This window comes from Canis lupus, chromosome 19, assembly GCF_048164855.1.
Source record: "Canis lupus baileyi chromosome 19, mCanLup2.hap1, whole genome shotgun sequence".
NCBI lineage: Eukaryota > Metazoa > Chordata > Mammalia > Carnivora > Canidae > Canis > Canis lupus.
Window position 1 is genome coordinate 9,680,285 of NC_132856.1, and position 13,532 is coordinate 9,693,816.

The window sequence follows — 13,532 nt, forward strand, 5'->3', positions numbered from 1 at the left end:
ACACATGAGAACACACCTGGGCAAAAGAGCAGCTCAAAATTTCAGCACTGGAAGGGTCTCTAGAAACCAGCTAACTCAATCCCACGTCTAAGAGTCAAGGAGACCCAAAAGTCCAGGGAGGAGCAGACTCTAACCTCCCAAGTCCTGAGGGGCAGAGTGCAGGCCTTACCGAAGTTCTCTGCAAACCCCTTCCCCCAAATCAAAACCTCAGTGCTAGAAGGTGTCTGGTGTCCCAGAGAATGCACCAGGGTCAGTCCAGAGACCATAACTACCCCAACTCCAAATCTCCTCAGAAACACAGGTGAAGTCTCAGCCCATGCTTTCCTTCCTCTCAGCACTTACTCATCCCAGGAACTAGACTATTTGTTCTCAATGTTAAATTTCCTGTGAAACTCAGATCCAATCTAATCCCAGCCTGGGTAAAACTGATCCACCAATCTACCCCTAGGATCATCTCCAAGACAGCCAAGTCCAAACCTCCCCAGCTCTGACCTATATTGACCATTATCCCCAAATCTTCTACAGTCCCTACAACTTGCACTTCTAATTCATTTGTATTAAATCCCTCTCTGTATATTAAATATACAGAGAAAGAACTCCACACTAAGCTTGCTGATCATTTTTCTCTACCAAGGAAAAGTAGTCTACTCCAAGAGATGTCATGTCCATCAATAAGGAAGTGGTTACACAGAGGCTTACACTCTTACTTTATATACTTCTCTTAATTGAGTTTTTTCCAAGAAATACATATTATCTTTGTTTTTAAAAAAGCCTTTTGAAATCTATAAATCTAGACAGCAGTATGGCATGGTATTTTTCTTACTAGAAGTACTCAAATTGTTGGCATCTGCTAACTTTGATGAGATGGGGACAGGAAAGGTGTCTTTTACCTTCATTTTGACCCTCTCTCAATTTTCTAACACAGTGGACATTTTTTTAAAATGTCTGTAGGGACTATCTGGGAAAGGAGATTAGAAGCCTTTTTTTTTTTTTTTTAAATACCTTTCCTTATTAAGAAAATCGAATAAATATTAAAAATATGGGCAGCCCCAGTGGCCCAGCAGTTTAGCACCGCCTTTAGCTCAGGGTGTGATCCTGAAGATCAGGGATTTAGTCCCACACCTGGCTCCCTGCATGGAGCCTGCTTCTCCCTTTGCCTGTGTCTCTGCCTCTCTCTCTCTGTGCCTCTCATGAATAAATTTTTAAAAAATAATAAATAAAATATTTAAAAATATATATATTAAAAATAAACCAGGAGGTTCCATAGGCATGCCCTATAGGACACAGCCACAACTTCCCAGCAGGCTTCTCTGCTGCCCACTTCTCTGGCTTCTACCAACCACCCACCATCCTCAGGAATCCCCATCATACCATCATGGGCAAATCTAATTCCCTTTGCTTGTGATACCCCTACCTCAATCTCATTTTACACTTGGTAACTCATATTCATCCTTTAAGGCCCCGAACCCCTTCTTTGATGTCTCCACCTCTCTGCCTGTGGGACCAGCTACCCCTCTCTTTGCCCTCCGTTTTTTTGTTTTTTTTTTTTTTTCTTTTCTCTTTGCCCTCCTACCCCTGCACCAGGTAGAGGCCAACATGGAAAGACAAGGTTGACAACAAACAGAGGAACCCCTGTACCTTCTGAAAGTCACAGCTCCTCACTTCAAACCAATTGCTGCCACTTGGAAGTACAGACCCAGGGTTACAAATTGCAGCTTTTCAAACAAAACAAGAAATCTCAAATTTAATTCGTTTTTTCATCTAGCTGGCAATTTTTTGTTGAGCACTTACTACATGCCAGTAGGCACTGTTCTGAATCTGTGAGGTTTGCATTCAATGGAACATAAAAAAATACCTGCTTACTGGATCTTATATTCTAGGTGGTGGTGGGAAAGGAAAACCAGAAGAAAGGCAATATATGTTAGAGAGTGAAAAGTACCAGAGAGAAAAATAACACAGGAAAAGGGAATAGAAGAGGGTCAAATTTCCAGTTCAGAGTAGAGGTGTGGACTGGAGGCATATATTTTTAATGTGAAATCTCTAAAATACTGAATACTTTGAGGACTTAGTGGGCCATATTCAGCCACCGGTTTGCCAACCCTGGTAGAGAAGACCAGGCCTGTACTCGTGGGAGAAAAAGGGGGTTAGAATTACAGTAACATACCTTACGTGGCCTTACAATTCACCAAGCTGCCATGGCTGTTATCCCTCTTGTACATGGCGTCTAAGTGGCAGGACCAAGAGGCAAATTCAAGCTCCCCCCTAATATCCTGGAAACCAACGGAGAATAGCAAAAATACGAAAATCGAGAAAGTAGCAAAGGCTATGATGTCAAAGACCACAAGGACCTGAAATGGATCCAGGCCACCCAAGATTTTCAGAAGTGGATAGGAGGCTATCAAGGTAAAGATTAGACATTAAGTTCAAGAGAAGAGACAAACCACCTGGCTTCAAATAGGAGAGATGGCATTTTTCCTGGCAGTACTGGTTGGTGAATTATGCATGTCTGAAGGGAGGAAGGAAAGATTGAGTGGAGATGCTGTTCCAGCCCTTGACACCGCCAGCCTGCACGATTTCAATGGTTCGTACCCAGCTCCCTGCCTACTCCCTCCTATCCTTTCTCCAGTGTGCCAGAGAAGTTCTCAAATCTGGCAACATCACACCTCTGCTTAAAACCCTTCAGCACTTCTGCATTTGCCCACAGAAAACATCCCCAACTCCTGAGTATGACATCAGAAGCCATTCACAGGCTGGACCCCAAGCTTCTTTTCCAGCATCACCTCCCACCTTTGTCCATATACCCAGGTGCCCAGGAATAAAGAAAGGCACTGGAGAAAAAGGAAGTGAGGACCTTCAGGAAAGTTGTAGCTCTAGTGCTTCAGACAAGCAGCATTTCCTGACACATTCTGAACACATGTTGTTACACTGCCTGAAATGTCCTCTCCTCCTCCTTGTCCATCAGAAACTCTAATGGCACCTCTTCTGTGAGGACTTTCTCAATGTTAGTCACTCCTTCCTCTGACCATTGGTACTTCAAATGCCCGTTACAACATTCCACACACTGCTCCATAATGAAGGACTTTTCTTTGTACCTCTACCTCCTAGCACAGACTTCCACCACAGCACTGGACATCTGCTGGGTGAAGACGCAGGAACCAGGATCATACATGAAAGCTTTGTCATTTGAGAGCCAAGATACACAATGGCTTCTTGTGTCAGGGCTATGTCACCCTGCAGAGAGCTTTTCAAGGGGAGGATCTTGCCCTCTTCATCTCCCCATCCCTTACAACACTAGGCCTGGACAGAGCAGGTGCTCAGAGGGCTGCAGCAGCAAGAATGCAGGCTCTGACATCCCACCAATCTGGGATATCACAGCTTTGCCCCATACAAGATGTATGGCCTTGGTCAAGTTACTTAACATTTCTGAATCTCCTTTTCCAGTGCCGACACATAGTAGGTGCTCAAATATTTGTTAACTGATATGTAAATGTTTGTTAAATGACATGTAAAGATAATACCACCTGTTTCACATCTCTGGATTATATGACCCTCTTATGGGTCAAACACTGAGAATCATATTTGATCAAAGTCTATCACATCACAAATGCTTAAATTTTCCCTTCCAGTCTTCCTTCCCTGAAGTGAATGTAGAAATGTAGAAAGGTCATACTAAGGACTAATAATATAAGGTAGGTGAAGGTGCTCACAACAGACAAATTTAATTATTCTCTAAAGGCCATCAGTTACCATTAGAATCTGAGAAAACTTAACTATCCTAGAGGAAACAAAGAACAAACAGTAAGAAGCTGGCCAGCAGGAATCTCTAGTAAATCCAAATGGCCCAGTCTAGCTATGGTCTGAATATGTTCCCCCAAAATTCGTATGTTGAAATCTAACCCCCAAGTGATGATATTAGGTGGCTCCTTTGGAAAGTGATTAGGTCATGAAAGTGGAGACATCATGAATGGGATTAGCGCTCTTATCTAAGAGTCTCCAAGAGAGGGGCACCTGGGTGGCTCAATCCATTAAGCCTCTGCCTTTAGCTCGGGTCATGATCCCAGGGTCCTGGGATAGAGCCCCATCCTGGGGGGGGGGGGGGGGGGGGGCTTTGCTTAGCAGGGAGCCTGCTTCTCCCTCTCCCTCTCCCACCCCCCCGCTGTGCTCTCTTGCTCCCTCTCAAATAAATAGTCTTAAAAAAAAAAAAAAAAAAGAGTCCCCAAGAGAGCTCCTCTGTACCCCTCTGCCATATGAGGACAGAAGGAGAAATCTACAAGCCAGAAAAGGCCCCTCACTTGACCATGCTAGCCCCCTGATCTCAGACTTCTAGCCTTCAAAACTATAAGAAACTTAAAAAGAAAAAAAAAAAATTTTGACACAGAGAGAGAGAGAGAACACACATACAAGCACACAAGCATGGGGAGTGGCAGGCAGAGGGAAAGTGAGAAGCAAGCTCCCCGCTGAGCAGAGAGCCATCTCAGGACCGTAAGATCATGACCTGAGTCGGAGGCACACACTTTTTTTTTTTTTTTTTAAGATTTTATTTGGGGATCCCTGGGTGGTGCAGCGGTTTGGCGCCTGCCTTTGGCCCAGGGCGCGATCCTGGAGACCCAGGATCGAGTCCCACGTCAGGCTCCCGGTGCATGGAGCCTGCTTCTCCCTCTGCCTGTGTCTCTGCCTCTCTCTCTCTCTGTATGACTATCATAAATAAATTTTAAAAAAATTAAAGATTTTATTTATCCATTCATGAGAGACACAGAGAGAGAGAGGCAGAGACACAGGAAGAGGGAGAAGCAGGCTCCATGCAGGGACCTCGATGTGGGACTTGATCCCTGGGTCTCCAGGACCATGCCCTGGGCTGAATGCGGCGCTAAACCACTGAGCCACCTGGGCTGCCCAAAGGCAGACACTGAACCAAGTGAGCCACCCAGACACCTCAAGATATAAATTTCTATTATTTATAAGCTACCCAGTCTGTGGCACTGTTATCAAAGGCAGAACATTCCCCTCTCACTATTCTGTGATCTGGCCAAGACCACTGTGCTCAAGCCGGGAAGGAGATAGATAATGGGGAACCTACACACAAAGCCAAGAGTGTATCTCTCAAAGTTTACAGAGCAAATGCAGAACAGGTGGATAGGCAGGTAAAAAATAGGAGTGAGGAGACCTTAGAAGGACCGAGGGGGAGAACATAACATTTTTGTGAGTGCCAGTGGGCTGTGCTTGCTGAAAGGACCCAGGATTTACTAGAAAAACGAGTTAGATGTGACTGCAGAGCGCAGAAGAGGTGCAGACTAAGAGGAAGATAAGAAAGGCATTTTGTAATTCATCAAGATGAGTCAGGTACTGTGCCTTGTTTTCAAATTAACAAACACTACAGGGAGAGCCCTTAGCAGTGCTAGAGAGTGACAATTAGGATTAATAATATCAACATCCCCATAGTCTATCCTCACTCAACATGAGTGATCTTTCAAAAATGCACATCTGCCTCCCTGTTACGGAATTCTATATAACTCTCTAATGGCTTAGAATAAAATTCAAGTTCTCTTGGCTACTAAAGCCCTGTTGCAATCGGTACCCTACCAACCTCTCCAGCCTCCATCCTGGACTCTTAAGCTCCATACACCACATCATGAGGCAGTCTTGTGACTTCTCAAGCCTTCCCACCAGAATGTGTGCTACTTAGAAGCCATCTCATAGTTCTACAATCTAAGGGAGTGCCTGCCACTCAGTAACTCTCAGGAGCTCACTCACTCAAAGCAAGGCACTAACCCCACAACTTCTGAGACAGGACTGAACTACTCATTGTTCTATGCTTAACCACTAATTTAATTTAGGCAAAACAAGGCCCTTTAGGCCTAAATAAGATAAAGATGGGTCCATGATAGCATTCGACCCACCCGGGTTAAAGGCTCTATCTTCAAATCTGGGTTCCTGGTCTGCAAGACAGCCTGAGCCAGGGATGCAGCACACCTGAAACACTAAGCAAAGATTCCTGCCCTTCTTGAAAGGCTTTATCCTTGGGGATCCCTGGGTGGCTCAGCGGTTGAGTGTCTGCCTTCAGCCCAGGGTGTGATCCTGGAGTCCCGGGATCGAGTCCTGCATCGGGCTCTCTGCGAGGAGCCTGCTTCTCCCTCTGCCTGTGTCTCTCATGAATAAATAAAATCTTTAAAAAAAAAAAAAAAAGGGCTTTATCCTATCTCTAACTGTCACTGAAGTCGAACGTAAGCAATCCATATTATTTCAATGCGGCGCCCAAATCAAATAGAAAGTGTATCAAGAATTAATGACAAGATTAAATTGTATGGGCAAAGCCCCATATTTACTTTGACCTACATTCTAGTCATATTCAATATGTATTCTCATGCCAAAGACCAAGCTTTTGAAGTGACCATTAAAAAAAAAAAAAATCCATGTGCCATACAAGAGTTCTGTGAGCACTACACCTGAGAGCTCCCCAGGATAGACAGCCAATGACAGCCTCGTTTCTCAGCTCCACATAATCTAACCACTCGACAAACCCATGTTCCTTAGGGCATTTTTTCCTTGATTTGTAAGATCCCTTTATGTGAAGGCAGCTCCTCTCATCCAACTAAGACTTTTCTAGCACCGGTCCAGGTACAGAACTCTTCACCTCTTACGGCCTAGAGCTCCAGATCCAGAATGCAAACTAAGAGGGCGGTGATATGTTTTGTTCGGACAGAATCCCAAGCAAGGAGAACACTCCTGGGATGATCTAGGCCCTCAACAAATATTTGTTCAAAACCTGAGGGGCGCCTGGGTGGCTCAGCGGTTGGGCGTCTGCCTTTGCCTCAGGTCATGACCCGGGGTCCTGGGGTCAAGTCCTGCATCAGGCTTCTCACAGGGAGCCTGCTTCTCCCTCTGCCTGGGTCTCTCAGGAATAAATAAATAACATCTTTATAAAACAAAACAAAACACCTGACTGAAAGTGGATGAAGCTCACACTACAGCTGGCGACGTTAGCCAGTACTCAACCTCTCACCGGAGAAATGGCCGCCTATAAGAGATGAATTACATTAGCTTCTACTTCTCACAGACTCACATCATTCAACCTGCCCTCACCAAAAAAGGGAAAAAAAAAAAAAAACAACCCTGGGAAAATTGTATCCTCTTTTAAGTTAATATAAACCAAAAGAGTGGACGAAATGTACCTCCTCCTGAGAAACCCTCCTGCATGGAATTAAATGTTTAAGCTCCAAAACAAACTCTACCCACCAAGCAAAACCCCAAGGTGCTAGACACCACAACTTTACTGAAAAGCGACACCAAGAACCCAAATTCTTGTTCTCAGTTCTGTGACTCAGAGAAGTTCTAAGAACAAGGGCACAACTCCTTAAATTCACAACTGAAATAAATAAACGTGTCTTCTGGGCACGCAATGCACCTTGTAGGGCTGTGACCCTTCCAATCCGGCTGCAGCATACAATTACCTGAGGAACATTTAAAACTCTGGAAACCCAGACCACACCCCAGCCCAATGAAGTCAGAATGAGAAGCAGGCACAAGTATTTTAAAGCTTTCCAAGTCGTCTTAAAGTGGTGCCAAGTTTGAGAACTATCTGTCTCTGGCACTGCGGGCCGCCCCCGCCCCTCAACGACCCCCCGCCCCCGGCCTTGGGCTCCCCGCTTTGCCTCACGCAGACCTCTGGGAAGACCCCAGAGATCTTGAAGGACACGACCCGTTTTCACCTCCTTCCAGCAACGCCTCAAGCCACGTGGAAGGGGCCTCACCGCGTCCAGGGCGTCGCAGCCACCTACCTTAAGGCTGCAGGCTTCCTCCTCTAGAGAAGCCATTTCTTGTGGAGAGGGGCTGGCAGGGCGAAGAGGGGATCCCCCAGACGACAGGAATCCCCGGGTACTCCGAATCAGGCAGCCTCGGGCGGCAGCCCCGCCCACACCTGGGCCGGAGGAATGCGAGGAGGACGAGGAGGAGGAGGAGGAATTTCTGCGGCAGGACGAGCCCCAGGGCAACCTCGGCGTGCAGGCCACATCGTCCTCCTTCTGGGCTCTCAGGCGCTTGGGGCTGCTGGTCCCTCCGGCCCGCGACGCAGAGCTCGGAGCCGGCCGGCTGGAGGGGGCCACATCACGGGGCTCCCGGAGGCAGCTGCGCTTGCGGGGACAGCCTTCCGAGGCGCCGCTCCAGTGGTACTTGACCTTGCGCCGCTCCGACGCCATGGGCACCTGCGAGGGAAAGAGGGGGCCTGGGCTCCCACCTCTCCCCTCCGCACCCCCGCCACCCCGGGACCCCCGGGGCAGGGCGAGCCAGGAGGTCAGGGCCGGGGGCCTCACGGACCTCTCCCCCTTCCTTCCACTGCCCATCACAGTGCTCAGGCTTCCCGAGACCCCAGCGCGCTTCGCCGTAGTCACAACGATCCGAGGCTCCCTACGGGCGCGGGTTTGCTTTCCAGCCCCACGACGTGCTTCCGCGATCCCCGAGATGCAAAGCGCTTCCGGGATTACAAAGCGCTTGGCTTCAGTTCGCGGCGCGGAGCCCCTCGGGGACGCCAGAGCGCTCCACGAGACCACACGGCGCCTCAGGGTCCGCACATGGCGCCCGGACCCGCAGCCCCTGCGGGGCGCTCGGGCCTCGGGGCCCGGAACGCCGAGGGCGGGCCGCAGGGCAGGGCCGGCGCCGGCGCGCAGCCCGCCCTGCTCCCGCGGCCCCGCCGACCAGCCCGGGCCCGAGGGCTCGGGGCCGAGGCGCCCCCTCAGGAGCCGGCGGCGCCGCGCTCGGCCGCCCCGGGACACCCGCCGGCTCGCCCAGCCGCCCCTCCCGCCCCTGCCGCCGCCGCCCAGACGTCGGCCCCGCAGCCCTCACGGCCCGAACGTCCCGCCCCAGCCGCCCGCCCGCCGCCCGCCGCCCGCCCCCGGCCCCGGCCCGCAGCCCCGGCCCGCAGCCCCGGCCTGGCCTCCGCCCGAGCTCCGGCCACACCGGCCTCCGCGGCGCCCGCCTCCCGGAACGAGCCCTGCGGCCCGCTGCCCGGCGTGCGGCGGGGGCGGGCCTTGCGCAGAACGGAGGGCGCCCATTGGTCGGATCGGCAGGGGGCGGGACTCCGAGCAAGACGGAGCTCGCCTGTTGGCCCGGAGGCTTGAAGGCATTGGTCGGAAGCGAGGCGGGGCGGAGCCACTCACGTGGGCCAGAAGAGCGCGAAGCGAGGCGGGGCCGCAGCTCCCCCCTGGCAGCCTTCCGTGAGGCGGCGGCGGCGTCCGCGGCCCGGGCCCCTCAGGGCGCTCCCGCCCCTCAGCGCTGCGCCGCCGCCCGGCTACGCGGGCTCGAGCCCCCACCCTCTCGTCTCACCCGCACCGACATCATGACCCCGTTTGCAGAGCAGGAAACTGTGGCCCAGAGAGACCCGGTGACACACCCAGAAAGTGGCAGAGTCGGAAGTTAGGAGCCACAAGGGGGCGGGGGGGGGTAGGGGAAGCTGCACAAAAATGGAAAACTGTTGCCGGGCAAAAAAATATCAAAGTTCAGAGGCAAAGTACAAACTTGGAAAAATATTCGCAACACAGGACAAAGGGCTGATGTCCTTACTATGTGGAAAAACTTTCTTAATGCGATCATTATTAAGTATTAAAATGGAAACATGTTGCCAGTAATTAAAAACCTAAAAAAAAAAAAAAAAAAGGAAAGATAAATGAACCCAGGAACAGACACAAATTACGAAAGGCTCTTTAATGTGTGAGAACAAATGGTTCCACCTCTCGCTTAAAAGTACAAGTCAAATTATAAATTTTCACCTATTAAATTGTCAGGGATCAAAAAGCGGGATAATATCCTTTGTAGCTGAGGCTGTGGGGAAATGCATTCCCGTACCTGATTCCACGTAAATTGGTACAACCTCTTTGGAAGACAGCACTGTATGTAGTAGTAAGAATGAAAAACTGCCTCAAAATCCAGCATTGGAAGCTAGTCATATATATTAGGGAACATCCTTAGAAAGGAATACTAGGCAGAATGATTCAAGTAATCCAAAAGTACTATTCAGGAAGAATGGCCAAGAAGGATGTGACAAAACATATCCACACGGAAGCCAGAAATTCCAGCTCAATCTAACTCGAGGTTTTGATTTTCTAATGAAAACTTTCTAATGAAAATCCAATGGTTAATGAAATTAAGCAGAAAAGATAAAATTTTCATCATCTTGAAAAGCATACCCTCAAACTAGTAACAGTGGCTGCCTGTGGGCAGAAGTGAGACCAAAAAAAAAAAAAAAATCCCAGTGGAAAGTCTTTCCACCACGCAATTGCTTGTACTACTGGATTTTTTGGTCATGTGCATTTATTAACTTAAAAAAAAAAAAGTCAGGCCTTCCCCCTAAGGATTGATAGAAAGGCATCATGGTGCCCATGAGCCCCTGGAATCCATATACAGAAATGTATATGTACATACTGACAGCTTGCTGTAAAGGGGGAAAGGTCTGTAGGTTGTCAGAAGTGGTTCATTGACTTTTCCACAAATGTTTGAAGCTCTACTCTGGAAATGCAGGTATGTCTAGATAACCAGTATCCTACTGGCACTAGCCCTGTATTGCTCAAAACAGCCCTGAAAGCAACCTACTCATAATTGTAAGGTGCTTACCGCATGCCAGGTCCTGAAACACACATTCTAGTTGAACCCTCACAGCCACCAGAGCTTAAAACAGGGTTGTCAGTAGAGACTACTGTCCACTGGGACTGGAGCCCACCCAGCTGTTACACATCACTACAAAGCTGACCTTGTTTGGGGACTACTGAATGCTTTCATGAGGCAGGATTTTTCCCCTTGCTCTGACAAATCCATGAAACAGATACTTTTTATTCTTCCCATTGCATGGATGAAGAAACAGAGGCTCAGAGTAACTCCCTGACTTGACCCAAGATCACACAGCTACTAACACCAGCATTTATAACCAGCACTCAACTCTTAGGCACTCTACGATAATATGCCCTTATCATAGGTACAGAGCACTTTCTCCAAACAAATTTATCTGGACACAAAACTAATTACAAGATATCTGTTGACTTTACTAATGTATTTTTATTTTACAAAAAAAAAAAAAAACACTACAGAATTATTTAAAACAGGATGCATTGAATTTAAAATATCATTTGTTTCACAAAAAGATTTGCAACATAACTTTGCAGAAAAATACCCAATGCATAAACCTTAGGTGGCAGAAATATGTGTTTAACATCTTTTTATTTTATAAAAAAGGACAAGTATATTTACAAAGTACTTCTGTAGCCACGTCTCACCTGTTCCTCCCAACAAGGAAAATGAACAGGTGTTCCTTATAAGGAAACAAAGGTTTCAGAAATTAAATAATCTATTTAAATAGCAACAGAACTAGACATGAAACTAGCTCTCTTGATTCTTCATTCACCCATAAATAATACATGCTCTCAAAATAAAAGCTCCACTAAAAATATTAGCATTTGTGGGGTGGGAGGATAAAGGTGCTGAGTAGGCATTAAATAAATATCTGTGGGAAAAAAAAATAAAAAAATAAAAATAAATATCTGTGGGTTACAAGATATCTGTTGGAGAAAGTGGAAACCCTGAAGAGCCCTTTGCTAGGTGTCTGGCATTCGTAATACTCAATACCTGGGCCGTGGAGTTTTGCAGATGGTCGTTGGCAAATATGACCCAGAGAGATTTAACTTTGGAAAGTACAACTGACCATCCTCCCTTAGATCTTGAGAGGTGTGAGCTGGCTAACAATATTACCACACACACCCCAAAACCACAAAATCGCCCACATCCTGGGCCCATGGACCAGGGTTTCCGCTTTGGTCTCCTGATAACCAGCTCTGATTGACAAATCCCAGGAAGGATGATGACTTCATGGATTTTTGTGTCTTGAAAAGCTGAGGTCCCTTCACTCATGCTGGTAGGATGGAAGCTTCTCTCCCCGGCCCAGGAAAGCTGATATTTGGTGTTTCCTGGGAGATGATGATTCTGCCTCAGATCTTCTTCTTGATTTGGTGTTCGTCTTTCCAATTGAGGACAAGCTGTACGCTAGCCATCAGGGGCCAAGAAGCTCAATGCTGTCCAGTTTCCCTTCTTTGTAGTACAGGATATTCTCCATCAGTTTCCTTTTGGCCTCATTGATTTCGATTTTCCACGAAGTCTCTGTAGTTGATGTTCAACAGAAAGTTTAGAGAAAGAACTTGAACAAAAGGCATCTGGAAATAGTTACTATTATTACAATTCTTAGAAAGTCAGACTTGGTCAGTTTCTCACTTAAATCAGGTTTATGAATCAGGCCCTGAGCGTAATGAGCGTTTTCATTATTTTTGCCTTTGCAGTGAAGTCCCAACACCTGGCCCCACTTCTCAGGACGGAGAGGGCTTCCATGCTCCTTCCATGGATGGGAGAGGTTGGGGTGAACACTTACACCCTCTCTCTCTTTTCCCTCCTCTCTCCTCCCAGTGGGAGGAGGAGCAATGGGAGTGGTAGAGCCTGGGACATTCATTAAGCCACATTTACTAGGGGAGAGGGACACTGCACTGGAAAGGCCTCCTAAATTTTTATTTCAGAAGGAAGCCTGCGATATTTGGATAGGAGAGACAGAGATAGGAAGGGTATTGACTTGGTCCCAAAGCACGATAGGAGCCACACAAGGGCTTTAAACAAGGGGTGGCATGAGTTATTTTTAAAAACCACTGTGGGGATCCCTGGGTGGCGCAGCGGTTTGGCGCCTGCCTTTGCCCCAGGGCGTGATCCTGGAGACCCGGGATCGAGTCCCACATCGGGCTCCCGGTGCATGGAGCCTGCTTCTCCCTCTGCCTGTGTCTCTGCCTCTCTCTCTCTCTGTATCTGTCATAAATAAATAAAAATATTTTAAAAAAGACATTAAAAAAAAAAAAAAAAAAAAACCACTGTGAAGGGGCAGCCCGGGTGGCTCAGCAGTTTAGTGCCGCCTTCAGCCCAGGGCATGATCCCGGGGTCCTGGGATCGAGTCCCATAATAGGCTCCCTGCTTGGAGCCTCCTTCTCCTTCTGCCTGTGTCTCTGCCTCTCTCTCTGCGTCTCTCATGAATAAATAAAATCTTTTTAAAAATTAAAATTAAAAAATAAAAATAAAAACCACTAAGAAAACAAAACAAAATAACATAAATAAAACCCAATCTGGCTGGTCCCTGCAGAAAGTCTACGGTAAGGAGACAGAATGGATCAGGAGGACAGACGGACACAGGAAGGCTGTGTGGTCATCCAGCAAGAGGACAGAAGCTAAGCCAAGGGGCGGGGGGTGGGGGTGGTGTTTGAGGCAATGCAGAGAAGCAGATGGAGCTGAGAGATATGTAGGCCAGGGAATAAGACTAGGTGGTGGACTGGACATAAGGGGCCAGAGAGAGAGGGAGGTATCAAGGGTGACCCCCTTCTGAGGCTTCTTTTTGCACAGTCTGCTGGTAGATGAATGGCTGAATAATCAAAGAATACATAAATGAGAGCAACAGAAGGAATAAAATGATGGGCTGAGTTAGAGACACATGAATGAGCTTGCATAAGCACTCAGATCTCCATACACTT

The 13,532-nt window shown here is 47.8% G+C and overlaps 2 protein-coding genes across 8 annotated transcripts in view; both read right to left on the reverse strand.

Annotated features, from left to right (window-relative positions):
• The window catches only part of TATDN2 (TatD DNase domain containing 2), a 29,730-nt gene extending 21,103 nt beyond the window's left edge, over positions 1-8,627 (reverse strand). For 2 of the 5 annotated variants that reach the window (XR_012011573.1, XR_012011572.1), the window contains exons 1-2: positions 8,311-8,627; positions 7,776-8,198 (exon numbers count right to left, since the gene is read on the reverse strand). Coding sequence is in view for 2 of the 5 variants with exons in the window: in XM_072785150.1 (XP_072641251.1) it covers positions 7,776-8,192 (417 nt within the window). In the remaining 3 variants the exon portion in view is untranslated. Of the gene's footprint in view, positions 1-2,164; positions 2,253-7,775; positions 8,199-8,310 lie in introns of those variants that run through there. The other 3 variants (XM_072785150.1, XM_072785149.1, XM_072785151.1) reach the window with 2 other exon arrangements.
• A 2,390-nt stretch (positions 8,628-11,017) lies between these two features.
• IRAK2 (interleukin 1 receptor associated kinase 2) overlaps positions 11,018-13,532 on the reverse strand; it is a 62,682-nt gene continuing 60,167 nt past the window's right edge. For all 3 annotated transcript variants that reach the window (XM_072785154.1, XM_072785153.1, XM_072785152.1), the window contains one exon: positions 11,018-12,132. In XM_072785154.1, the coding sequence (XP_072641255.1) occupies positions 12,026-12,132 (107 nt within the window). In that variant the 3' untranslated portion in view covers positions 11,018-12,025. The remainder of the gene's footprint in view (positions 12,133-13,532) is intronic.